Consider the following 24,514-nt stretch of genomic DNA (forward strand, 5'->3'; position numbering starts at 1 on the left):
GCATAATCTCTCCGTTTGCACGCCGATAAGCACATTGCAATTATCTGTGTCCTTGATAGTAAACTCAATTGTGGATCTAATGGCGGTATGGCCCTTTAAATGTTGCAAATAAATCGTAAAATACAATCGATGGATGAAAAAAAAAATCATAAGGAAGGCATTTTCAAGGACACTGCTGTGGTTAAAATAAGAGAAATTCGAGGCTGTAATGTTTGCTGTTATCACGTTTTAAACGTTAACAGCAGCGCCCTCTGCTGGCAAATAATTATTCATATTTGGCATCATACTTTAACCTGTTAACACAGAAATAACCGAAGCTCTGAAACAGAATGAATAAATACCCAGACATAACAAAAGCCACCCCGAAATCATAAAAAACAGAGCTCACCCTGAAAAAGATCTAAAACTAAGTTCAACCAGAAATGACCCTAACTAGATAACCTCACATAACCCCAAACACACCGAAACGAAGTGTACATAACCCTAAACCTAAATTTATACCTAAAACAGTTCCAACCCTAAGTTCCAAATTCCACTGACAAAAACAAAAAACAGATCTGTAAAACATATATTTATTGTTACAACTTCTAAGTTGCAGAAATATGAACAGCTATTCACATAAAACAGTACAGAAGTCCAATAAATAAAACTATTAAATATCCATATTCACACATTTCGACATTAGCCACCAGCAAGTTCTCAATTTTTAGGCCAGTAGCTCCATAACTCTTTTAATCATCATGTAAAATGACATACTTCAATCCTGAGCGAGAATCATAATGTTCACGTCATAACTCGTTCACTGCCAATGACAGCAAAAGACGGCAAATACCAATTTTGGCAGTAAATGAGTTAGAACATTCAAATGGGATTGCAGTCAGGTCAGAAAAGAGCACTTGGGTTTATGCATCCTGTTGAAACACAGAAGAGGTAAACAATTCCCTATTGGACTTTCATCTTTGATGTGAAATCAGCTGAGGACCAGAAGAGAATGTTTGCATGATTGAAACTATATTTTCATGTGTCTTGGTGACTGAAGTGAAATAATTTTAGTACGTTTGTAAAACCCTGGTGGCGCATTTGCTAAATCTCCATACACTGTGGATGCAAATTTACAGTGGGTCATTTGGCGGAATGTACCAGCAAAGCACACTTCAACCCCAGATAGGGAGAAAAAGCACCTGAAAGTTTTCTGCGCACATCTCGCAGGGTCACTTTTGCTGGTTCAGACACCGTATTGCGGTCCGTCCCGCGCGGGGGTCCCATGACGTCACAGACCGTCCATCATGGCCAGGAGGTCGTCTCCTTTGCTGCTGGCGCTCGGGGGTTGTTGATCGGACGGCTGCTGGGAATCGCTGAACTCACCCATGATCTTGGCCAGCTCGGCGTTGGCAGATTGGTCCTGTGGGATGGCGAATGCCAGTGGAGGCATGCATTATAAAACTCAGTTTCATGCGCATGCGGAGTGCTACTGTAGTGTCTGTGACTTTGAATGTGTTTGGATTTAAAAGGCGGGGCCCGGAACCGTTGAGTGATGTGGGTGTCGTAACGACAGAAACGGTACCTTTGTAGCTTGGACGTTTATGAATCCGTATGACGGGTCATCCGGTCTGGACATTAACGCCTCTCTGTGCCAAAAAAAAAAAGGAAAAAAAATCCTGAATGTTAATTTTAAATACAATAAATCCGATCCAGGGAGATGTACTCACTCTTCCTCCTCGTCAGTTGCAAACAAGTTCACCCGGAAGCCACTCTCCGCATTGCCGCATTTTGGAACTTCCAAGCCACCCATTAGCTTGGCTAGGAGGTTTAGCTCTTCTTTCGCTAGAGGGTTGGGAGCCAGGTTGACCTGCCAGCAAATAAGTTTGTCTTTGTGTATCAGAGTTATAACAGTTTATGATTTTTCGGGAGTTTTTATAGAGCTTGGCCAAACTATGATCATTTGCGGGTCTCTGTTAATTTTTAATTTCGCTTCTAACAAGTTTTTTTGTTTTAATATACTGGAGAGTAGGGGCCCCGAACCACACCCGAAAAATGAACTAAAGTATTTTCTTTTTATATATTTTCAGAGTCTAAAAATGTATATATTTTTCAAACATTTTCAAAATTGGACGGAGTCTCTTGGATTTATTCCCGTCACTTGGGCGTCAAAATTTCACTCACAAAGAAGTAAAATGAGTAAGACGTCTTTGAGAAGGGCAAAAGGCCCAGTTAAAAGACAGGTGACGAGCCTACAACTTCGAAGAAAAAAAAGAAAGCTTTTAACAGACAATTCCAGGAGCCCTACTTGAAATAATGACTTCTCACAGAAAGCACTTCGAGTGATACTTCCCAGCCAAAAAGGACACACAAACTGACAAGGAATGGATTCTCAACCTATTTGTTGGCTATCAACTAGTATTCGTAGAACGCATGACATTTGAGTGATATGAAAAATAAAAACAAAAGATATGGGCGCAAACAATGAGGATAAAGCTAACTGCAATGTTCTAGAGAAAACTACTAATTTCACTTTTGTTATTATTAGGATTAATATTTATTTTTTTCGGAATTGTTTATAGGCTACTTGTGTATTTATGGTATGCGAGCTGCGATGGTCGATTAAACAAAATACTGCACAAGGGTTATTTATTTTTACCTTAGTGTGCTGAGCTGAGTGTTTGGAGGTTCCTGACATGTGAGTTTCCACAGGACGGCAAACACTGTACCTGTTAAATCACCCCAGCGAAAAGTTAAAAGTAAAAATTCTAATTGTAAGCTTGTTAGTGAAAAACAGATCACCATGACAACATGCTGTATAGGTCCTTCAAACCTCAACTAACAACTGTGTGGTTTTGCGTGTGCTGTGTTTGGAAAGTCTTACATGTTAGTGCCCAGCTTGGTGACCCTGTCGCCAAAAAGCTCAACGGATCCTTCGCAGAGTGGAGCAACGTAGCTTCCGCCATTACTGAACTGTAGCCTGCTCGTCTCCTCGCCAGTGCAGCTGTACATCCTGCAATAGCCACATACATATGTTTAAAAAAAAAAAAATCCTACCGTATTGTTACATTTTTTTTATTATATTGCTAAAAAAAACAAAAAATAATCCATCAATCATTTTCTATAGTCTCTTATGCTCACAAGGGTCATATTAATTGAAAAAAAAAACAAAAAAACAAGTTAACACATTGACTCGCATCAATGGCAACAGATGTCAAAAATCCATTTGAAATGGGCTGTATTTTGTGCAGCGGCACCCGAGTTCAAATCCACCAGGGTCCCCAACCTGTGTGGTTTGCATGTTCTCCCCGAGCCTACGTGGGTTCTCCCCAGGCACTCCGGCTTCTTCCCACATTCCAAAAACATGCATGGCGGGCGTGTGAATGATTGTTCGTCCCTATGTGCCCTGCGATTGGCTGGCAACCAGTTCAGGGTGTCCCCTGCCTACTGCACAAAGTCAGCAGGGATAGGCACCAGCAAGCTTGCGACCCTTGTGAGGATAAGCATCAATAAAAATGGATGGATGGATATTTTGTGCGGTATTTTGCGGTATTTTCTAACACATCACTCTCACGGTATTTTATCCAAGGGATGGTGCACTCTTGATTGTCGTTGTGCTTTGTTGAACTTTGACATATTGTCATGATCTGGGGGAAATTTCAGATCCCTACTGTCTTCTTTCAATGCTTATGTGAAATGATTTACATGTAAATATCAAAGGATTAGACAAATACCACACATAGGTTAATTACAGCATTGCACGATTTTGCAATACACATTTTTTTTTAAATCTGGTAGTTTGTTTCCAGGAAAATATGTTTGAGTTGGGGATCTGAATCCGCTGAAAATAATCAACATTTTGTGACAGGAGAATTAATGAATCCCAGATTTTTGCTGCTCATGGTCTTGAACCGGATTATGCTTCCTGCTTTAATGTGCACAACCCTTGAGTGACAATGAAAACGCACAACTGGTCTAAAGTTAGAACAAAAGAAGAGTAATGCAATTAAGCCGCACGTGGGCCTACTTAAACTGGACGAACACAGTGAAGCATTTTCATCCTCCCCACTCTTGAAGGAATCGTATTAACTATTTGAAACTTCTTACACAGTATAGATCCCAAATAGTTGTGTCTGGAATGCATCCAAAAGTGAAAGTAACCATTCAATTCAATTTATTTTTAACTGTATCCTTATGAAACGTTCTTATTTGGTAGTGCCACAATTTGACTCATTTATATATTGTAATACTGCCCAAACAATCCATTGTTCCACTCGCGATTTGAAAACTAACAGCCAGATTAATCTTGTGAAAGTGTCACCTTATCAAGCCCGGAATTTGTGTCCCATTGGGCACGGGACCACTGATGGGGAGCACGAATCGACCATTGGAGTTCTGCACTTTGTCCTTCAGGAAAATTGATACCTGGCGTAGTGGAGAAGTAGTAGAGAAGTAAGGTGACCACCGTTTTGACCAGGAGTTCTCAATCGTTCAAATAATTTACCTTTGCACAGCTTTAACATTGATACTGCATGTATAGAAATAATCACTCTAATTTAATGAAGAGTCATGTCAAATAAGTATACCGCAGAAAACGAATAGTACTTTAAGATGATATGCAGTCATACGAGTCAAAAGAGGGCATTTTAATTGATATTGCATTTGTGGAACACCCAGTAGGCAACAACAGGTGGATTTTGCTGCTTATTTCATATTTAAAAAATGCAATATGTATCACAAGGCCATGTTTTGACTCATTTGGCTTCATGGGTTATACTGCTGTAAAGTAACATTTTGGGGATGAATTCCCTTTTACAATTTAAATACAACTGAACTATAAGTTAACAAATTAAGTACAACTGAACTATACCTTAACAAACATGCAGTGCTATATGGAATAAAACTACTTTTTATAGACAGCCCGATAACTGCTAACTGTACACATAACATTCTTTCAGATCACTGATTTAGACAAAAGCAGTGCTTTGCCCCCACCTTGTGGCATTCATAGGCAGTTATAACCCTCTACTCACATGAGTTTTGGTATAAGTGGCAAAGCTTAGAACCTATTCCACACTAAAAGGTTGGACGAGCACTGATACCAAGTATCGTATCGGGCCGATACAGTCAAGGTATTGTGTACTCACAAAGGAAGTCGATACCAGTCATCGATACATACAGCATACAAAAAAAATCTAACATTAAGGATTCTGTGCCGGTGAAAACACAAAAAGTAAATGACAAAAAATGATAAAAACAAAACAAAACAAAAACATCCAATACATTGTACACATATTTTTGAGCTAAAAAAAAGTGAACGAATGAACTCACCCTTATGTGCATGTCTTGAAAGAAGATCAGAAGAGTTTGTCTAATCAACTGGAATTCGCCGCTCGGTAACGGAGTGTACAGCTGAAAGGAAAAAAACGACACTGCGTTTCATGTCAACGGTATCGACCGATATTTCAAGAAATTTGTTTTCATAATGGCATCTGAGACAAGCATTGGCTGCTCTCTTGGAGCAGTTTTAGGACTGTTAAGTAGAAAATTGCTGCTAATTTCATGGAATTTTAGAAAAACTGCTTTATTGAAATATGTCTTTCTTTAAAATTATGTTTTCATTGTTTTTCAAGGGAAGATTTGTGTATCAAAAGTATAATTTGTATTGGTACTTGGTTTCTGTATTACTTGCTACTGAAGAGTTATGCACTTGTACTGATGTACACCGAAAAAAAAGTAGGCGTTGGACATCCTTAATTCCAACCAATCCAAACTGCCACCGTACAAAATGTTGACACACCTCGATGATCTGCTGATAAGTCTCGTCCACCTGAGCCAAAATACAAGGCGTGTCCTTGACAAACTCCCTGATGGCGTCCATGTGGTTGAAGGAGACCAAGAGGAGGTCCCGGGGACGAGGACAAAGAAGAACCTGGTACTTAAAGGCCATGGTCATCAAGTCGTAAAGCTGGAATAAAAAAACATTTAGTCCAAATCTGATCCAAGGTACACATTTAGTGCAAGGTGCTGATTTGAATTACAATTAGTAAGTGTGAGCAAGAAGGATTAAAGCTATTATTGGGGCAGTGTCAGAAACTCTAATGCAAAACTTAATTAAATCCAGATCTGATCTAGATTTGCAAGGGATTTAAACTGAATTCTAAAAACTAATTAAGCAGGTGTCAACTTTTATTCTTCCACCAACAAAACGCAATCTTTACACATGGTCAGTAATATTAATATGAAACCAAGAGTAATCCATAATTGGTAGAATGTGAATTTTAATTCCAACCCAGAATTGATCTCGATTGCACATAACTTTCACTGAAAAATCCCAATTCTGTATTTTCCTTCCATTTCACATGAATTTATGTCAAGCAATGAGACACAACGCAACACAAATTGATCAGCCTAACCTTGTCCATGCTTGCTTGATTCAACCTCATGATGGAGGCGTGGGCCAGCCTGTCAAACACGGTACGAAGTGCCTTCTTGGAATAAAGCTCCTGTGGCTTGAAAAGCTCCTCCAGGAACTTCTTGTTGAACATAGTGGTGATGATGTCGTTCATGACTAGTCATGGATGGAGAGAAAGAAAATAGTTATTTTCGGGTACGTTATGTAAAGCCAAACATATCACTGACAAAATGGTTGGTGAGTAATCGAGCTATTTAAATGACTTTTTAAACATGGCAGCACAATATAACGGATCAATCGCTAGAAATAAAATACAAGAAACCTTCAAATATTGGCCTCTGATCAAGGAGATGACATGTCCCAAATATTTGCCACACCTCAAATAAACACCAGGAAAAAAAAAAAAAAGTGACCTCTTTACTGGTCATTATACATCACGCATTTCTATGTCCACGAATAGTTAAGCTGAGTGAAGATGCAGTGACACTTTCAAGCGATAATAGTGATAGAAATGTCCTCGTTTATGCACAGTCAAGCGTTATAGCGACTACACGTCACATAATGAGCCCTCGCGTCATCTCCTATCAAGCCAGTTATAATGAAAAGGTAATTACAAAACAGTAAAAATACATAAATATGTACAATAAATACATAAATACTCAGCGTGTTGTGTTTTTGTCTTTAAGCGAGTGTTTTGTTGTCGTGTAGCCAAAAGCTAACCACCTTTCTTAGCTTTGTCCGAGGGGATATTTTGAGCTCGTAGACGCTGGTCCAGGATATAAAGCATTTCTCCTCCAAGGTTGATAAACAGCAGCGGGAGGGTCCTCGACGACATGTTCGAATCTGGAAAAACGTTACTCAAAATATGCTCGGTTCAAAAGAGACGAGAGCTAGCAGTTGTTGCTAGCTCACAACACACGAAGATTGGTTGCTATGCCTCCCAGCCGGTTGCCAGGTCACGAAGAGGAGTAGCCAATCAGAGCGCGAGACGTCATCTAAACAGGAAATCAACTGAGATTGCAGATGATGAGAGTTTTTATTTTGTACGTTATAAAAGATAGTTATAATTTTCTAATTAGGATAGTTAAAAAAAAGGTTTTCTTGCAAAAATGTGTTGAACAAAAATGTGTATAAATTGTAATAACGACTAAAATTACAGTACTGTAATTGGATTTTACGGATTTTTATTTAGCGTTCAAAAAAAAAAAAAAAGAGTAATTAATGTGCTTGTTATGTATGTCTTCTATATTCTCTTTCTGCGTTTTGTTAAAACATTTTAAGAGTCTAAGTATTGGACCATCACACCAGCCAATTTTTGTTTAAAACCAATCGTTAAACAAAACAAGAACGAATTATATTTCCAAATAATAGAAATCAAAACACACCGAACATTTTTTTCTCATATCTAATACTTTATTGGAATTAAATGCACAAAATTTTCTTTATTATGATGACATTGCCGATGTGAATTGTTAAATTTCAGGGAAATTACATTTCATTTCTTTGGATGGGGAACCAGCATCCTGTGGGGTATATATTTGTACAATAATTTCTTTAAAAAAAATTCAATGTAGCCTGTCTTTGGGGGTCAATCACTCCTTTTATCAGTTGTTGTTATTACGGCGAAGTTTCTCCATTCCGGATACGGATCTCTCTTGCCATTCTGCAGACCTCGCAGATGCCACAGAAAAAGGACATAAGTGCGTCATTGCAAATTGTCCCCTGCAAATAAATTAAATGGGACAAATTATGCGATGCTGAAAGTGACGAATCCCTGCTGCAGATTGCAAAAATATGCTGACAAATCAATACAAAATTCTAATGTAAATAGCAAGTGGGAGAACATATAACAAATCATTGCTAAAAAAAAATTGACTTCCACTTGGAGGATTTTGTCAACTTGCCCATCTTACCTAAGTGTGACAGACTTTCTCAATTGCAGCTCAATGAGCAACATTTCCTTCCTTGTGCTAACAGTTAGCGTAATCAAAGCACTTCTTCTCTGCAAAGCGTTAACTTCCACATACCTGAATGCCATACGTGAGCCTCATGTGGGTCCTCATAGCCGTCAAGCCGCCGGGTACGCATCCCAAGCAGCAATTTTCGCCATATTTGTCCGCCGTGTAGCAGGCCAGCACGGACGGGCAGAGGCAGCCGAAAGCACCTGGTACAGGGATGATATACCGTATTTTCTGCATCTAAAAGCCTTCAATTTTCGGATAATCGGATGCGTCTTATACGGAGTATAAACCGTGAGTTTTCCATTCTTCAGATAGTACTTTCCCCAAATCGTCTTTATTCTTGATTTCTGATTGAAATGTTTGACTGACTTATCTTATTGTTTTGTTGAGGTTCCCTTTAGAACAGCCCCATCTAGTGGATGCATAACGCAACCCCAGCCACTATTGTAACTTCTATTCTATGCGCCTTATAATGCAGTGTGATAACAGTTTTAAGATATGCCGTTCGTTGAAGGTGCACCTTATAATCCGGCGCTCCTTATAGTGCAGAAAATACAGTATTACTATTTCTGATTATTGATAGAAAAAATATCTTGATACTTACAAATCAATAAATCACTGCAGCAAGAGCAGAGGCCCGTGCTCCACTGTCCAGTTTGGACGTTGGTGCCGTAGCCGCCAGCGCCCGGTTGGCTTGTTACCGCTGGGTTGGACATGGGGCCTGCAGGTTCTGATACGTGAAGATATATATTAAAGAGCATTACTCCTCATATCTGTCACTATCTTTTTGGGGGCAGGAGAAAAACAGTAACCTGAATCTGAATCCTGCCACATTGCTGTTGTACTCTGTCTGTAATTTCCACTTTACAGGGTGAGTAATAAGCCTAAAAGATGAAGCCTGGTGTTACTTGTGTAGTTAGCAGAGGAGCACTCACCTTATTGTACTTTTACACACAAGGGAGGGACCATTTTTTCTAGCAGGGGCCAATATAAGAGCCAAAAAGTCTTATTGTTTGCCTTATTTATTCACCATAAAATACCCATTAAAAAAAGAAACAAAAGTATATGAATGCAAAATATATTTTAAACAATGAATTACATTTCCCATATAAATAATTTAGGTTCAAAAACAACATATAACAATGTAGATGTTTACCTATGAACTGTGTACTGTATTTTTTAGGATGTTTTTTGAACCTATAAAAATTATTGAAATAGTTTACATTTTAATAAACACTTGAATGATAATCGTATTTTACAAATAGTTTAGACACAAAAATTATACGATAAACAAAATAAGATTACGTAGTGGAATTTTTCCACTTTTTAAAATAAATTTTGCATACTAAAATAATCCAGATTTCTTCACAAAAAGTGTATTTTTTAGCGGTATTTTTAAAGCTACAAAATTAAACAAAGTCATTAAAAATACAACCGATTAAATACATATTTCCCATAATTTAATACTTATAACACATTTGGCAATAATGAATTATATATATATAAATATATATATATGTCAAGTTAAATAATAATCATACTGTTAACATGAGTTTTTTCAGAGCTAATTTAACAGCGTTGCCAAAAATTAATGCTTTCAAATGCATGATATCAAGTTAAACAACGAGGTTATTCTTGAGATGAATTGCAAAGATTTTAGACATACTTTGTCGTTCAACTGAAACATTTGCAGTTTTGCATGATAGTTTAAAAAAAAAAAAGTCTGCGACTTACCAGAAGGAACGTGTGAGTGTGCACGGGTCCTGATCAAACTGCCGAGCTTGACACCACACAGGAAGCATAGGGTGCAAGTTGAGAAACATTTACTGGTGAAACTAAACGGCTGAGAAAGATGACGATATTTCTGCGGTGATTAACAGATGAAACGCTGCAGTTTTTTGTGTGTGTGCACAGAGTCCACTTTAACATTCAAAAGGAACTTGTTATGGAAATTTGGCATTTGAACAGATTATAAGTGTATTTCTGGAGTGCCTGGCCACCAAGCAAGTGTGAAATAAGTCACAAATAAATAAATAATTATAAAGCCGTCGAAGGCTAATTTACCTGCCCGTGACTTCATCGGCAAGGCTGGGTGAAGATTCAGAGCCACTTTTGAGAGAAATCCTATCATGCCGAAATTCCTCACAGGTGCAACACCCATGATATGGTATCTTGTCAAAACTAAAAGGTAAGCAGAGCTGCAATGAGTGTTGCTGGATTCATAGGTTAGCGTTAGCTTCTGAGAAACGGAACATACAGGTACTTACATTCATTGCAGTGGGTGGTGGTAGCAGGTATTTTAAGTTTGGTATGCGCCAAATACAAAGCGTTCACTGCAAATACATGCAAATACATTCACTGCAGTGGGTGGTGGTAGCAGGTATTTTAAGTTTGGTATGCGCCAAATACAAAGCGTTCTCTCTATGAGGTTTTTTTTTTTTTGGTTTGTTTTAGTTTTCACTCAATGGTCCTTTCTCTCACAAATACTGTAAAAACCTCTCTGGCCTAGGGATTGCTCTGAGAAAGTGTTTGATTTCAGCAGGACAAGAACAAGGACGTGTTAAGAGTGCTGTAATTCTTGATTCTTGTGATATTTTGACAAAAACATCAAATTGTGGGAAGAAATACAAACAGTAACATTCACCTAATAACATAAATTGGAAATATATATTTTTTATTGTAGGTTGTAGAGAATTATTGTCACATATATAGCATGAAACCACATAATTTAGAGGGCAAACTTTACTTATAATATCTTCTATGTTGCACCACAAGTCTAAAGACAAAATTCTGATTAAAATTATGTTTCTAGGATTGAGATTAAGCAGTAAAATTCACATTTCAGAGGAGAGCCATTTTGTAGAATGAAAATAACACAGAAATTGCTCACAAATCAGGTGACCAATCCTAGCTCAACTTGTAAATGACAAAACTCAGTAAACAGGTGATGCCATTTTTAGTCGAGAGCAAGTGACAAAATGGCTGCTGCTTGAGATGGGGGTGTGGGGTGCTGATTAATTCATAATGTCATAAACACAATAATATTCGATTTGCCAGGTTTAGTCAGATCAGATCATAAAATAAAAATACATTTTGGGTTGACTTCCCCTTTAATGTCACACTATCAATAAAACAAATACACCACTATGCTTGCTGAAATTGTTTTTTTTCCCTTTACGTCTGTGCGGATTCTCAGTGATTCATATCACGGTAATCTGTGAAGTTTGAAAAGCTCCCCCCCCCCCCCCCCCCCCCCCAAAAAAAAAAAAAAAGGCGCTTATGTCATCATACTAATGCATCCCCGTTGTGAGAAAAAACAAAAAATAACGTTGAAGTATAAATGTAAAATGACCAAAAACAAGAGGGCACTCGAGTATTTCAGATAACTCAGTTTATTATACCGTGAGTGAATGACCGGTATAAAAAAAATTGATGGATATTTAGTATTGACAGACTGGCTTGATTCCTCCATAATGCTTGCATTACAGCTCTAATGTTAGATTTCAGCACAGTTTGGCCAAGACTGCTAGCAACCAGGCAGTAGGCCACAAATAGCCCCAGGGCTGTAGTTTGGACACCCATGTGTTATACACACACAAGTGAGTTGGGAGAAAAAAAATAATGCAGAAAAATGTCATCTTTTACCAAAAGAGTGAACGAGTCCAAACGTTGGAAACTACTGACTGGTCGTTTGGTTATTAGCCACGTCTTTGCTTTGCTTCAGTTTTAGCTTCTGCTCGGCTTTCTGCTTCTGAACATCCTGGAAGACCTGCAGGGATGAACACATTCAAAATTCAAGAGTTTTACTGCCATATGCAGAGTAACACTACACAATCAAATTCTTAATGGCAATAAAAAAAAGTGACAAATAAGAAACAATTGGGAAAACTGGATCGACTAAGTCAAATGAGGAAATAGGACGGACAAGTAAATGCTCATTTGTGGTTCCTTTTATTTGTATTGATAATGCTAAATAAAAATGGATTCAATTATCATGCATATGTAATTAAATTATTACATTATAGTCTATTAGTTTTCATGTATATTTGCTGCAGCACCTAAGGATTCATATGAATGTAGATTTGTTTTTTCCCCGAATATTTTAATATTTGTCTGTGATTTGAGGTGTTAGCCATCACACATTTTACATGGAAAACACACTTTTCAAAAATGGATCAATAGCTTCCCCTATTTTTTTCAACAAAGGCTTTTTGATTGTATGTTTCTTTAGAAAAAAGTTGTGAGGCAGAACTAACAGAGAAAGACTTAAAAAAAACGCCTTTTGGAACCATACGCTAAATTTAACAGGAAGTCTACCCTTTTGACCTCATTTTGGAATTTGCCACCATATTTCGGGTGGCTGGTAAAAACTATTGCAGATATGCCTCATTGGGCTATAAGCTGCAAGGCTCAAATCATGAGAAAAAAGTTCAGGGTTGTAGTCTGAAATTTATCGTTCTTATGGGCCAGTACCCAAACTGGGTTGCAAGGCTCCCTTATAACTGGTTGCAGTTCTGATGATTGTATTGCTACATTTTCACAGAAAGATGGCATCCATGATTTATGGCTTGACACTAACCACCAGGTGGCGATCTTAGCGGCATGATCCTTGCGTTTGCTACCTTAATGCAGAAGGCCTTCTTGGCCACCCAGCGTCGTGTGGCCCTCCTGTAATACTCTGGCGGGAAGGTGTAGGTGATGTCCAGCTGCTGGCACACCTTCTCGAAGGCGTCGTAGCGCTCCAACCGCAGGTTCTTCAGCAACTTCTTCCTCCTGTCGATGGCCATGAGCATGCGTCTCTTGTTAGCTTTGTCCTGTGAGATTAAAAAAAAAAAAGAGGTCACGTTTAAATGACAAACACAAACAAACGTGAATGCAGAGGAAATGACAGGCTGACTGTGTTGAAAAAATGGAAATTTTCCAACCACCACCATCCTGTAGTACGCATGTGTGTATGTGAGTGACGCAACAGGAAGGAAACACACTGACACCTTCAAGTTCTGATGAACCGTAGCGCATCACAAATTCTCTCGGCTCACCTTGTGATGTTTGTGCAAGTGCTCCTGAAAGTTTTGGATTCTGGCAGTCAAAATGGCCACTGCAACACACGACGCGGAAGGGTCATTCAGCCATTCGCAAAAATGTGTGTGTGTGGATGCGCGTGAAGACAAAGTCACCTTGAACTTCGACTGAGTTGCGGTCGCTCTCGTCCCGCTGCACCTTGGCAATCAGCTGCTCCTTTTTCAGCGCCAGCTTTTCACTCTGAGGACATGCACACACATAAACACGAACATGGGACAAACACACATACACACAATGAATCAATGAATAATATAATGTAGCTATTACAAGCTATTTAACATACCGTAATTTTTGGAATATAAACTCCAACCGTTTTCTCATGATTCGAACCATGGGGCTTTTTTAGCTTATCTGCAGTTTTATTTACTAGCCACCAGGGGGCAATCTAACCGGTGAAGCAAACGTGTACTTTACACGTTACCAAGAAGAGTACTTACATGACTGGCCAACTCCAGCGAAAGAAGTCTTTTGACAACATCGTCCGTTCTGCAATGATAATCAGACACTTATGGAATGGACTAGAAAAAAAATTACCAATATAGCCAGGTAAAATCTAAAATAATGATACAACAAAATGTATAATGTAGGTAGGCATTTTGGATTTAATTAAGGGGACATAGAATGCATTATTTCACAATTTGAACCAGTTCCCAGGTGTCTAATAAAAGAACATACAGTGTTTCCCATCGTGAGGGACACGTACCCCAAAATACTGTAGAGTACATGCAGTGAGCAAAATCCATGAAGTAAGACTGAACTTATTTTGTTTCTTTCATTAAAAGAAAAAACAGAGTTTTTTTTCATTTTGTTTGATGAAAATATCAAGAAAAATAGCAAGGTAAATCTGCATTACATACGATCATAAATGAAAATCAAAGTAGTAGAGGTAGACGTTTATTTTTGAGAAATAAGATTGTGAATTGTTTTGAATGGTCCGACAAAAAAGGACGGAAAATTACAATAAAAATAACTGGAAACCTGCAAGTGAAAGAGTTTCTGGTCATAAATGAAAATCTACGAGTCAAGCCACATGGCAGCAAGGGAACATTGAAATGTAGATTTTCTTCTTATTCCGTAAAGCAGTAAATAATGCTTGCGTTTCAAATTTTGCCTTGCAATGTAAATAAAAATCAAATTAAAAAGTTGAACTAAGTACTGTACCTGCATGAGATTTTTGTGAAAATAATAAATAAATCAGGTTTATATCATTTCTTCTAAAATATCTTTTTTAAATCCCAGAAATTTCTACTTCAGTCCCCATACTAAAACATTAACTTTAGTTGTATATACTGTATAAAGGTGTGTTGTGTTTACGTTTGAGCAAGGGGTACGGCGGTGTAATCCATCTTCAGCATGGTCGGTACGAGGTCACTGAGTTGGCTCTCGGGACCTGGAAGACCGCAGAAACAAAGATTAAAAAGAGTCCTTTTAATCAGGAATATGCCCATGCAATTTACAATAACATACCTGCGACCTGTTTCTTTGAAGTGCGTGCATAATGTCGGGCAGGTGCTAGAAGGGCAACGTTTCCTGAAGCCGAAGACAAAAAAACACTTATAGTTACGTTTCTTTGAAGTTGTAGCCATTCAAGTGTTGTACTGGGGGGAAATGAATTTTTCGTATTTTTAAATAACAGTGACACATACATTTTCCATCATTTCGATGTGCAAGCGTATCTATTGAAATGACCAGCATGCTATCCGCGCATGCGCACTTAATCGCAACTAGCGCTTGTCGTGTAGCAATGAGCTAACGATGCTATTTGCTGCATTAACATTACATATTGGAAACATTTCGTTGTATTTAATCAAATATTATACAATATTTACACCCAACATCCAATTTTTGTTATTGCCTCTGATTCGTATTCTTACCGCCACTGATTTTGTGTCCGGGCAGCAAAACAAAACAGCACTTTCGAGGAGTCGCGGCGCGTTCCCTCAAAACGCCCAGTGAGGACCTCACAACGTTCCGTATAGCTATATTCGAAAACATAACTTACGTTTTAAAATCACAAATACGGTAACAAACACGCCCGACGTGAAGGAGAAACAGAAACAAGCGACCACTAGATGTGCAACGCCATATTGGTTAGACCTAACCAATCGCCTTTATGTCTCGATCGAGGAATGATAAACGAACACAGAACACATCGATTATGAAAACAACCAAAAGAAAAAAAAAAACAAATGAACGCCGATGCACCAGCACAATTAAACTAAAATTAGAAAAAACTAAAATTAAACTAAAACTAAACTAAAATTAAACACAATTAGACTAAAAAAATGCATTAATTACGGAATTTACTTGTGTGTGTTTGTGTGTGTTTTAACGAACATGCGATAAGCTGTCAAGCAACAATTATAGAGTGAGAAAAATTGTGCCGAATTTCTTCATTGAAAAAAAAAGAACAAACTTTACTACCTTGAGAGGGTGGGACTAGACATACATAAGAATGTAATGCAAAGTTTTTATAAGATTTGTAAAACCCCAAGGACAGCCTAGAACTGATATCAAGAAATGCTAAAAATCACAGAACACGTCAATTGAGAAAACAAATACCGATACAAAAAGCAGCATAAATGAAAATGATGGACTAAAACAGAATAATTGCGCCAAATATGTAATTTATATGGTGGTTTTTTTAAATGGTGTCGGATGTCTAGTGAGTTTTTTTTAGAATGGGAGAAAGACTGCACTCCTATTTTTTCATAAAAAAGAACAAACTTTATTAACTTCAAAACGTGGAAGAAAACATACAAAAAAATGTAATCAAAATTTTCACAAGATTTATAAAACTCAGACTGCCATCAATCTTGCTGTACTTTTAAACAATTTCTATCGTAACATACAATTTAAAAAGAAACACATGGAAAAAGAGCATGCAATACTTGCAGCCATATATGATTTATCCTCTGCAAAATCATCAACACTGCAGCTTCTATTTCTTCTCAGGCCTTAAATCTGTGTGCTGCAAAGGTTTGTATTATACTGCCCCCTGGTGGTTTAGTGACGAAAGGCAGCGGCACACAAGCAATAATGGTTCAATTCTTCACATTCAATGAACCATGTTATTGATGAATGTTTTATAAAACTGCGCTATTTAAAAAAAATAGTTTTTGGCATATATGAGATAAACTTGCAAGGCGAGAGACGTGTATTTCAAAGTCGTTACGAGTCAAATCAAAGATTTGAAATCACTGTGAGTCATTCATGGCTAACGCTTTGAGGAAAGGAAAGTCCTCCCACTGGATGCTGGCCGCATTGTTCTCTTCTTTGGGCTGGCAGGGACCAAAAAAGCACCGCGCATCTTCAGCCACGTCCACGTTCTGATAACACTTGGGACTCTGAGACTCTTCCGACTCCAGGAGGGGCTGCGTGGATTCGGAACGCAGGTACTCGTGTGGGTGCGCGGCGGGGAAAATGACGGTGGCGTAGGGCACCGAGTCGCTGTTGGACGAAGTAAAACCGGGGATCAAAGGGGAGCCGCAGATGGACTCCCCCAGGTCGCTGGTGTCCTCGGCGTTGTTCAACCACGTCGTCACGTCTTCTTTCTTGTTGGGCTTCTGAGGTATCTCCAGGAAGCTCAAGTGGGACAGATAAATCGGATTCGGTTCCTCAAAGTCCCAGGAAGATCGGATATCCTATAAGAAGTGGACGTTTCGTCTTATTAGAAACGTGTGATGTTAATATATTCGGGATTTATTCGTAATAATAATAAAACAACGTACCAAGTGTGTGGATTCGGAGGTCCAGCTTTTGATGCTGCTGTTGGCGGGATCTGGGACATCGGGCCAAAAACGATCCTTCAGACTGTGAAGTAGTCACACGGAAACAATTACATGGAATGCAGTCACAACTCGAAAGGAGCAGCATAGCATAGCTTCTTTTCTACTTACTGATTATGTTTGGAGAAACAAATCTTCACCGCGAAAATCATCACCAAACATAAACTCGCACAAGTGGTTACTGCGATAATCATGGAACAGACGGGATCTGAGATGAAAAACGCAAACAGTCTATGAGAGGTTCTTGTTAAAGCGTATAATAATGTACTGTGAATTTCCGAAGCTAAACCGCTACATTTTTGTCTCGATTTGAACCCTGTGGCTTAAAATTCAGTGTGGCTTATTAGCCTTTTTTGTACATGCCACAAGAGGGCAATCTTCCGGTAAATAAAGGGAGACAGAAGAAGACGCTACTGTGGTTTTACGCGCCACCATGGAGCACTTTCCACTAATAAACACATCAGGCATCTTACTGTTGTGTTGGTGCAGTATTTAGCATAATTTAGTTAGTTTGTATTAAGGTAGCAGGTGAAAGAACAAGCTTTTATGTTGTTTGTTTGTTTTTTAATACAGAATGTGCCATTCTTATAATTCTGTTTATTTAGACTGTAAAATTCTGAGTGGGAGTAAAATGACTACTAATACAAACCCCATTCTTTGATGTCAAAGTGCACCATGGACCCGTTCCGACTTCCGCCATGAGTGCTAACCATCAAAACGGCGTCATAAACAGACATGGAGCTGAGGCCCGTCAAAACCACTTTACGCTCTTCCAGGTCTCCTTGTGCCACTGAAATGACAAGATCCAAACATGGCATTAAATTAAGTATACAAAATATCCATGTTAAATACAATTTTGCTTACCGTGTACCCTTTTTGTTTCATCCCAGTAAAACAACTTGTAGCTTTGGATGACCCCATTCCGCTGGTCCAAAGGTATTTCATCCCAGGTGAGTTCCACATGATACAGCCAGTTCTTTCTAATTTTCATCTCAGGAACCACAGATGGAGCTTAAAAAAAAATCATTGTTGGTCTTTAAAATAAACTGTACTGTAATGTTTTTTTTGTAAGGTTAGGAAACCATATTTAATTTTGAGGCAGTAGATCCTTGATTTCTTCTCGCCAAATCAGCAGTAAATACAACTATCGTACAAAATTATACATTTATTTAAAAAACACGCAAACCTAAAATATATCAAATAAATCTGTGTGATTTGATTTAAGTTAACGAAAAACTTGTATAACTGAGGGTGAAGCGGCCAACAGTTTGTTATACGGCCACAGGAGGGCACTGTTGCGTCACATGTCCTCTTCCTTTTGTTCCGGCCTCAGCCAGCTTTAGTTACTCACCCTTTTGCAGCAAGTAGGCTTGAACAGTCCGAGGCGGGCCGATGCCGTCCTTAAATCTGGGATACACGGAGATCCCGTAGGGCTTGTACGGCTCAAAGCTGTCTATGGATGAGAACGAGGAAGATTGGAGTGTATCCATAAGATTTTAACACAGTGTAAAAGGAAGGTCACGGACGAGGGAATTTTGGGGGGCGGAATGAGATGAACCCCTGCACGACAACGGCTCAGATGTTCAAGTGAAAAGATGGATTCACAGCACTCATCTCAATCACTAAATTGCACATTATTTACCAGAGCTGGGCTATATATTCTTATATATGTTCCAATTATGAAGCAATTTATATGAGGACAGGTTGCAAAAAGTGTGAATAATAAAATAAATCTAGAAACAGTTTTTAAATCAACAAAACAATGAATTTGAAAGCGTTTGGTTGCAATTTTGCTAAAAAAAAATAAGTTCAATATCGCAGAGGATCAGCTTGATTATTCGTGACGACCAATATCGTGATCGCGATTAAAATTCGATTAATTGTGCAGCCTTATAATAAATATGACCCACATGGCGCCATGAAATAATACACTGCACCTGTTATGACAAGACTGGAAAGATTCCATCTCGCGGTCTCAAAATGAAGGCGGGACAGGTCGTCATGTAACAGAGGCCTCCATTCCACGACGTAATCAAGGAGATTTGCTGACGCCGCCTTTTCCCACTGGACCAGCAAGGACCCGTTACCAGCGGCAACGGCGCTAACAATCGATATCGCCGAAGCGGCTGCCAGCAAAGAACAGATATCGTCGTGAATGAGCCTTTCGGAAGCAAAGTGTTTCCGGATGTACCTTTGGGATGGTAGATGCGGACCGGCGTAGGCGTGGACATCCCGGCTGCGTTCCGAGCCACGATATAAACTTTCCTAGCTTTCCTGGGAACATGGAAGGTGCAGTGATTCCCGGCCGTGGCGCAAAGTTTCCCCTTTAACGTTTTTAGCGCGGACACCACATAAGAGACGTTCCGACTGTTGGCTCGGAATCGTTGTGACGGCTGGCGAGGGGGGAAAAAAAAGGACTGTAAGAACAGCTACTCCAAACACGTAGCAGACTGAGTGCGGGCGAGGAGTGTGTACCTTCCAAAACAAGAGCATCTTGAGTTGGTTATGCGTGAGATTCCCAGTAACCCTCATCCATGTGTCAAGGGTTCCGGTGGGAGCTGCAAAAAGTAAACGCTGTGATGAAACGGGAAAAAAAAAACTACAGTTCTTGTTAAGTGGAATCCATGTGGGGGTTGTAGATCTTTTTTGAATGTTTTTTGTTACTATAGGTTTTTGATTTTTTTCATTTCCATTTTAGCTTTGCACTACATGATATTCTGCACTATATTATTAGCACCATTGTCTCTGTTTATTGCTATTTGTTTATTGTTCAATAATGGAATGTAGTCTGCTGTTGGGGGAAGTGAACGGAACAAGAATTTCATTGTATGGTACAACTATACATAAGACAATAAATCTCTTGAATCTTGATTTTTGATTTTTTTTTCTTTTGTTAAATGTTTTTTTCACTTCTTTTTGGTTGTCTTTTCATTGATTTTACTATTATATTCTTATATTCATATATTTTATATTATATTATTATATTAATGTATTATATTTATGTATGATTTTATATTATATATTTATATATTTTATATTATATTAATGTATTATATTTATGTATGATTTTATATTATATATTTATAATTGTATTATTATATTACTATTTATTAAATATGTTTTTTTCACTATTTTACGATTATTTTTCTTATATATATATATATATATATATATATATATATATATGTATGATTTTATATTATATATTTATTATAATTGTATTAATATATTACTATTTATTAAATGTTTTTTCACTATTTTACTATTATTTATATATACATATATATTATAATTTTAGTATTACTATTACTATTATTTATAATACTACTTAGTAAATATGTTTTTTTACTTGTTTTTGCCATCAAAAACACATTTTCACTGTTTTAGTTGATGTTTTATCGAAAGGAAGGACTGTTGAGATGTTTAAGATGCAAAGAAAAAATGCGTCAAAGTCACCGTCGCGCAGAAAACATATTTTTTCACAATAAATGATCATTTTCTCCTTTTGTACAAAATACTTTGTGTCAAATGACCTATTTTCAAACAGCGATCACTAAAGAACAAAATAAGGTAGACTCTTCCTTTTTTTTTTCTCGGTACCACCAATGTCTACATAGTCATAGAATACAATATTACGTCGACTTTGAAGGACGCGTCAAAATGCTTGAAGTTTGAAGCAAATCACACTGTCTCATCATGAGCGAGGTACTTTTAGAACGGGAACAGGAGTTTTAATTATCTTCAAAGAGGTGGCTTGTTGACTCAACTTTGCAAGCCGGCAATCAAATTGCGCCTTGTTTAGAAGTCCCTCCAACAAAAAAAACAAAAATAAAATAAAATAATTTCTAGTGATGGACCAGATTAGCTGTTAATGAAAGCTTGACTTTTGAAAACCATCATACATGGTCAAACTACAAGTGTCTGCTGTCGTTCACTGTCCCACCTCTGCCACGCCTCCGATCTGAACTCAAATTTGGTTTGATGCTTACCGGTCTCCATGGTGACTGCAGACTGACTGTTACTCCATTCACTCCAGGGACTTTGCTGGTATCTGACTCTGATCTGGGCAATGTACTGCGTTGCGTGCAGGAGATCGCATTGGTACACAGGCCTTCTGGGCGTTTCCATGTCTAGAACCTGAAATGTCATTCAGGATGGGACTAAAGCCATATTTACAGTACAAAGACCTCAACTCACTCGTTTCCTTAATTATGACCCATGTTGATGATTTTTAGGGGGCTGGAAGAAATTCATAGAATTTCAATTTTTTCAATGAAGGAATAGATTTGATACGAGTACCGTATTTTCTGCACTATAAGGCGCACCTAAAAGCGTTAATTTTCTGAAAAAGCTGATGGTGCGCCTTATAATCAGGTGCGCCTTATATATACATCAATATTGAGATTGGGATTGGTAGATGGGGAATGACGTGATAAAGTAAGCTTTACCTGTTTCCTTTGTGTGTTTACAGTTGAACAAGGTTGGTCATATTGAGATTGAGTTATTATGCTTTTGAGAGTTTAGAGTTATTATTGTTATTACTTTGAGTATTACCGTATTGTGATTGAACAAGTTTTAAAATATGTCATTAATTGAGGGTGCGCCGTATAATCCAGTGCGCCTTATATATGGAAAAGTTTTAAAATATAACATTAATTGAAGGTGCGCCTTATAATCCGGTGCGCCTTATGGTGCGGAAAATACGGTAATTTGAGATACAAGCTTGGTCACATCACAAATAAAGTCCTAAATTAAGCAACTCCGCTGCAGATGTCATACTTACTGGCCGCTCGCGCCACAAGTTGCTTGTCTCTGTTTTGAGTCGGACTTCAAGACTCACAACTTCCTTCATCCAGTCCTGGTCTTGGGAAAAGACCCATAATAGCCTGAGGCAGCCGAGACGCCATGATTGCAGCTTCACAATCTTTGGCCGGTCGAATTTAGCTGGAATAGAACGGAAAATTTACACAGTGACGTATTTCACCTAGCAACTAGTGTTTTTTTTTCTTGATTTGTTTGTTTGTTTTTTGCGAGATAAAACTCCACTATACATATATATATATATATATATATATATATATATATATATATATATATATATATATATATATATACTTACGTATATTAGAAATATAAATATTTATAAAAAAAAATATATTATATGATTATTATATATATGACTTTATTTTAATTAACAATTGATGAATGACTATTATTATTATTTTTCAATTATTAAATACAAAAATCCCAGGACCTGTAACCTTATCTATGGAAGTGGGAATTTTTTCATCACCTACGACAAGAATGTCTTCATAACTTCATTAGTGCCAGGCAATGCGTTTCATTGACTGAAAAGGAACATTTAAAAAAAATATATATATATTTATTGTTGACCCGTGCTATCCTCGGACAACAGATCCTGGCTGGCCCGTGAGTAGCGAAAATCAGCATGTAGTTGACACCTATTGATGAACATTGGGAGGAAACAAAGGCGATTTTAAAATCAGCATTGGCCAAAAAAAAACCCAAAGAAAAAGCCACATCAATTACGCCCTGATATCTATTTTCTCCAAACTGAAGGAAGCCCCAGCCATTAAATCCTCCCCATTCCCCACGTTGACTACCTGAGCTGACAGGTTCCAAAGTGAGGCGCGCTGATCTGGCCTCTCCGAGCGGATTCGCAGCCCTCAAGTATATCTCCATTTCGGCGAAGAAGACGAAGTCGGAGCGAGGGATGGTAAAGCTTCGGGCCCCCTGTGGCAGCTTGTATGTGTGGTTCAACTTCAACTCCCTGAAATAAAACCGAGGGAATATTCGAAACGTTTAGAATCTGGGCATTTATTCACTTTTAGAGCGCGGCTTTGGAATATTTACCCTATGTAGGTGTGGAGCGTATAATTTGTGGGCAGGTGGGAGTCCTGCAGGCTGGCGTCCCACTTACAGGTCATGCTTTCGTGGGCGGAGAGGTTGGCTTGACAACTCAGGTTCTTTGGCGCTTGAGGTGGATCTAAAATGCAGGCAACAAATACAACGTGCGTGTTTTGCATTGGTGCGCCACCACATTCCAGGAGCAGGGGTCAACAAACTGTTTCTCGTGAGGAACAAATATCTTTTTGCTTCTCTGATGGAGGGGGCCAGTTTGTAACAAAATACGCGATGATCAAAGTGGTCTAAATGTAAACGTTTGTTTTATGGAAATCCACAAAAAGTCAACGAAAAGCGATCATAAAATTACTGTGTTTTCGGGACTATAATTCGCACCGCTATATAAGTCGCAGCATAAAAATTCAGCAATGGATAAGACACACTGGATGATTAGCTGCTGGTCATACCATCAGACATTTGTGCAGAAGGAGGGTATATGAATGTTTTTTTTTTTTTGTATTTATTTTTTAACTGTTTGAAACTGAACATACCTGCAAATCGGGCACTAACATCTCAAATTTACATGTCACAAACCTTAACAAAAACTTATTCAATCTAGGCATTTTTAAACTATTTTTAGCAATAGATTTTTAAAACGTTTTGAGCACAGCCACTGATTCACATCGTTTTAGTTCCATTTCATAGCTTTTTCTCAAATATACACCTTGAACAGATACACATATTTGCTTTACCGGAGAATTATCTCTTGGTGGCTAGCAAAAAGCAAAATGAACACAAAAATCCCCGCAGATAAGGCGCGCTGGACTATAAGCCGCAGGTCTCAAACCATGAGAAAAAAATTGCGGCTTATAGGCTGATAAATATGGGAATTTAATAACATTATTAATGAAATAAGATACCGTATTTTCCGCACTATAAGGTGCAACTAAAAGCCTAATTTTTTTTAAGATGTTCATGGTGCGCCTTATAATCAGGTGCGCCTTATATATGAATCAATTTTGAGATTGGGATTGGTAGAAGGGGAATAAAGTGATAAAGTAAGCTTTACCTGTTTCTTTTATGTGTTTACAGTTGAACAAGGTTGCTCATATTGACATTGAGTTATAATGCTATTGAGAGTTTAGAGTTATTATTTGAGTTATTATTGTTATGTATTACTATACTGTGATTGAAAAAGTTTGAAAATATGTCATTAATTGAGGGTGCACCTTATAATCCGGTGTGCCTTATGTATGGAAAAATTTTGAAAATATGTCATTAATTGAGGGCGCGCCTTATAATCCGGTGCGCCTTATAGTGTGGAAAATACAGTAATTATTTCTGAAATAAATAACAAACAAATAACCATTTTTCCTTAAAAAAAGACCATAAAACAATAATATTGTTGTGGACACCACGGTTTG

The 24,514-nt window shown here is 38.0% G+C and overlaps 4 protein-coding genes and 1 long non-coding RNA gene across 7 annotated transcripts in view; 1 reads left to right on the forward strand and 4 right to left on the reverse strand.

The window, feature by feature from the left end:
- Positions 1–556: 556 nt before the first annotated feature.
- oscp1b (organic solute carrier partner 1b) lies at positions 557–7,341 on the reverse strand. The gene is made up of 10 exons (XM_088411766.1): positions 7,118–7,341; positions 6,396–6,550; positions 5,780–5,947; positions 5,311–5,391; positions 4,301–4,404; positions 2,864–2,992; positions 2,639–2,708; positions 1,710–1,849; positions 1,565–1,628; positions 557–1,402 (listed from the first exon to the last, which is right to left on the reverse strand). The coding sequence occupies exons 1-10, from the start codon at positions 7,227–7,229 to the stop codon at positions 1,271–1,273; spliced, it is 1,155 nt and encodes a 384-aa protein (XP_088267892.1). The 5' UTR covers positions 7,230–7,341; the 3' UTR covers positions 557–1,270.
- Positions 7,342–7,797: 456 nt separating this feature from the next.
- On the reverse strand, positions 7,798–10,550 carry ponzr11 (plac8 onzin related protein 11). Of its 2 annotated transcripts, XM_088410903.1 has the most exons (5): positions 10,420–10,550; positions 10,090–10,135; positions 8,960–9,085; positions 8,422–8,558; positions 7,798–8,116 (listed from the first exon to the last, which is right to left on the reverse strand). In XM_088410903.1, the coding sequence occupies exons 3-5, from the start codon at positions 9,069–9,071 to the stop codon at positions 8,012–8,014; spliced, it is 354 nt and encodes a 117-aa protein (XP_088267029.1). In that variant the 5' UTR covers positions 9,072–9,085; positions 10,090–10,135; positions 10,420–10,550; the 3' UTR covers positions 7,798–8,011. The 2 variants fall into 2 exon arrangements, with proteins under 2 accessions (XP_088267029.1, XP_088267028.1); XM_088410902.1 differs by lacking the exons at positions 10,090–10,135; positions 10,420–10,550 and adding an exon at positions 9,168–9,252.
- Positions 10,551–11,731: 1,181 nt separating this feature from the next.
- Positions 11,732–15,534, reverse strand: mrps15 (mitochondrial ribosomal protein S15). Its single transcript, XM_088410857.1, has 8 exons — positions 15,312–15,534; positions 14,905–14,967; positions 14,752–14,827; positions 13,875–13,923; positions 13,533–13,617; positions 13,395–13,453; positions 12,978–13,169; positions 11,732–12,124 (listed from the first exon to the last, which is right to left on the reverse strand). Exons 1-8 carry the CDS (start codon positions 15,430–15,432, stop codon positions 12,032–12,034), a joined length of 738 nt encoding a protein of 245 aa, XP_088266983.1. The 5' UTR covers positions 15,433–15,534; the 3' UTR covers positions 11,732–12,031.
- Positions 15,535–16,162: 628 nt separating this feature from the next.
- The window catches only part of csf3r (colony stimulating factor 3 receptor), a 46,913-nt gene continuing 38,561 nt past the window's right edge, over positions 16,163–24,514 (reverse strand). For both annotated transcript variants that reach the window (XM_088410533.1, XM_088410532.1), the window contains 13 exons: positions 23,100–23,232; positions 22,850–23,016; positions 22,009–22,169; positions 21,215–21,362; positions 19,701–19,783; positions 19,417–19,618; positions 19,163–19,351; positions 18,577–18,678; positions 18,090–18,236; positions 17,875–18,015; positions 17,337–17,433; positions 17,169–17,250; positions 16,163–17,081 (listed from right to left, as the gene is read on the reverse strand). In XM_088410533.1, the coding sequence (XP_088266659.1) occupies positions 16,635–17,081; positions 17,169–17,250; positions 17,337–17,433; positions 17,875–18,015; positions 18,090–18,236; positions 18,577–18,678; positions 19,163–19,351; positions 19,417–19,618; positions 19,701–19,783; positions 21,215–21,362; positions 22,009–22,169; positions 22,850–23,016; positions 23,100–23,232 (2,099 nt within the window). In that variant the 3' untranslated portion in view covers positions 16,163–16,634. The remainder of the gene's footprint in view (positions 17,082–17,168; positions 17,251–17,336; positions 17,434–17,874; positions 18,016–18,089; positions 18,237–18,576; positions 18,679–19,162; positions 19,352–19,416; positions 19,619–19,700; positions 19,784–21,214; positions 21,363–22,008; positions 22,170–22,849; positions 23,017–23,099; positions 23,233–24,514) is intronic.
- On the forward strand, positions 16,678–19,813 carry LOC148426248 (uncharacterized). Its single transcript, XR_015865066.1, has 3 exons — positions 16,678–16,832; positions 17,895–18,175; positions 19,176–19,813. It is a non-coding gene; the product is annotated as an uncharacterized LOC148426248 (long non-coding RNA).

Source organism: Hippichthys cyanospilos, chromosome 3 (assembly GCF_059441005.1).
Source record: "Hippichthys cyanospilos isolate Australia breed blue-spotted pipefish chromosome 3, RoL_Hcya_1.0, whole genome shotgun sequence".
Lineage (NCBI taxonomy): Eukaryota > Metazoa > Chordata > Actinopteri > Syngnathiformes > Syngnathidae > Hippichthys > Hippichthys cyanospilos.

Bases quoted from the DNA above. Each gene is read 5' to 3' on its own strand.
- oscp1b (XM_088411766.1), bottom strand. From the start codon at position 7,229: ATGTCGTCGAGGACCCTCCCGCTGCTGTTTATCAACCTTGGAGGAGAA. The intron at 1,629-1,709 runs GTGAGTACATCT...TTTTTGGCACAG, and splicing joins GCAACTGACGAGGAGGAAGA to AGAGGCGTTAATGTCCAGAC. The intron at 1,403-1,564 runs GTACCGTTTCTG...GCCATCCCACAG, and splicing joins TAAACGTCCAAGCTACAAAG to GACCAATCTGCCAACGCCGA.
- ponzr11 (XM_088410902.1), bottom strand. From the start codon at position 9,189: ATGTGGCAGGATTCAGATTCAG. The intron at 9,086-9,167 runs GTTACTGTTTTT...TTCACGTATCAG, and splicing joins GTGGCAGGATTCAGATTCAG to AACCTGCAGGCCCCATGTCC. The intron at 8,117-8,421 runs GTATGTGGAAGT...ATTTATTTGCAG, and splicing joins GGCTCACGTATGGCATTCAG to GGGACAATTTGCAATGACGC.
- mrps15 (XM_088410857.1), bottom strand. From the start codon at position 15,432: ATGTTTTCGAATATAGCTATACGGAACGTTGTGAGGTCCTCACTGGGC. The intron at 14,968-15,311 runs GTAAGAATACGA...CTTCGGCTTCAG, and splicing joins CGGACACAAAATCAGTGGCG to GAAACGTTGCCCTTCTAGCA. The intron at 13,454-13,532 runs GTGACTTTGTCT...CGTGTGTTGCAG, and splicing joins CAACTCAGTCGAAGTTCAAG to TGGCCATTTTGACTGCCAGA.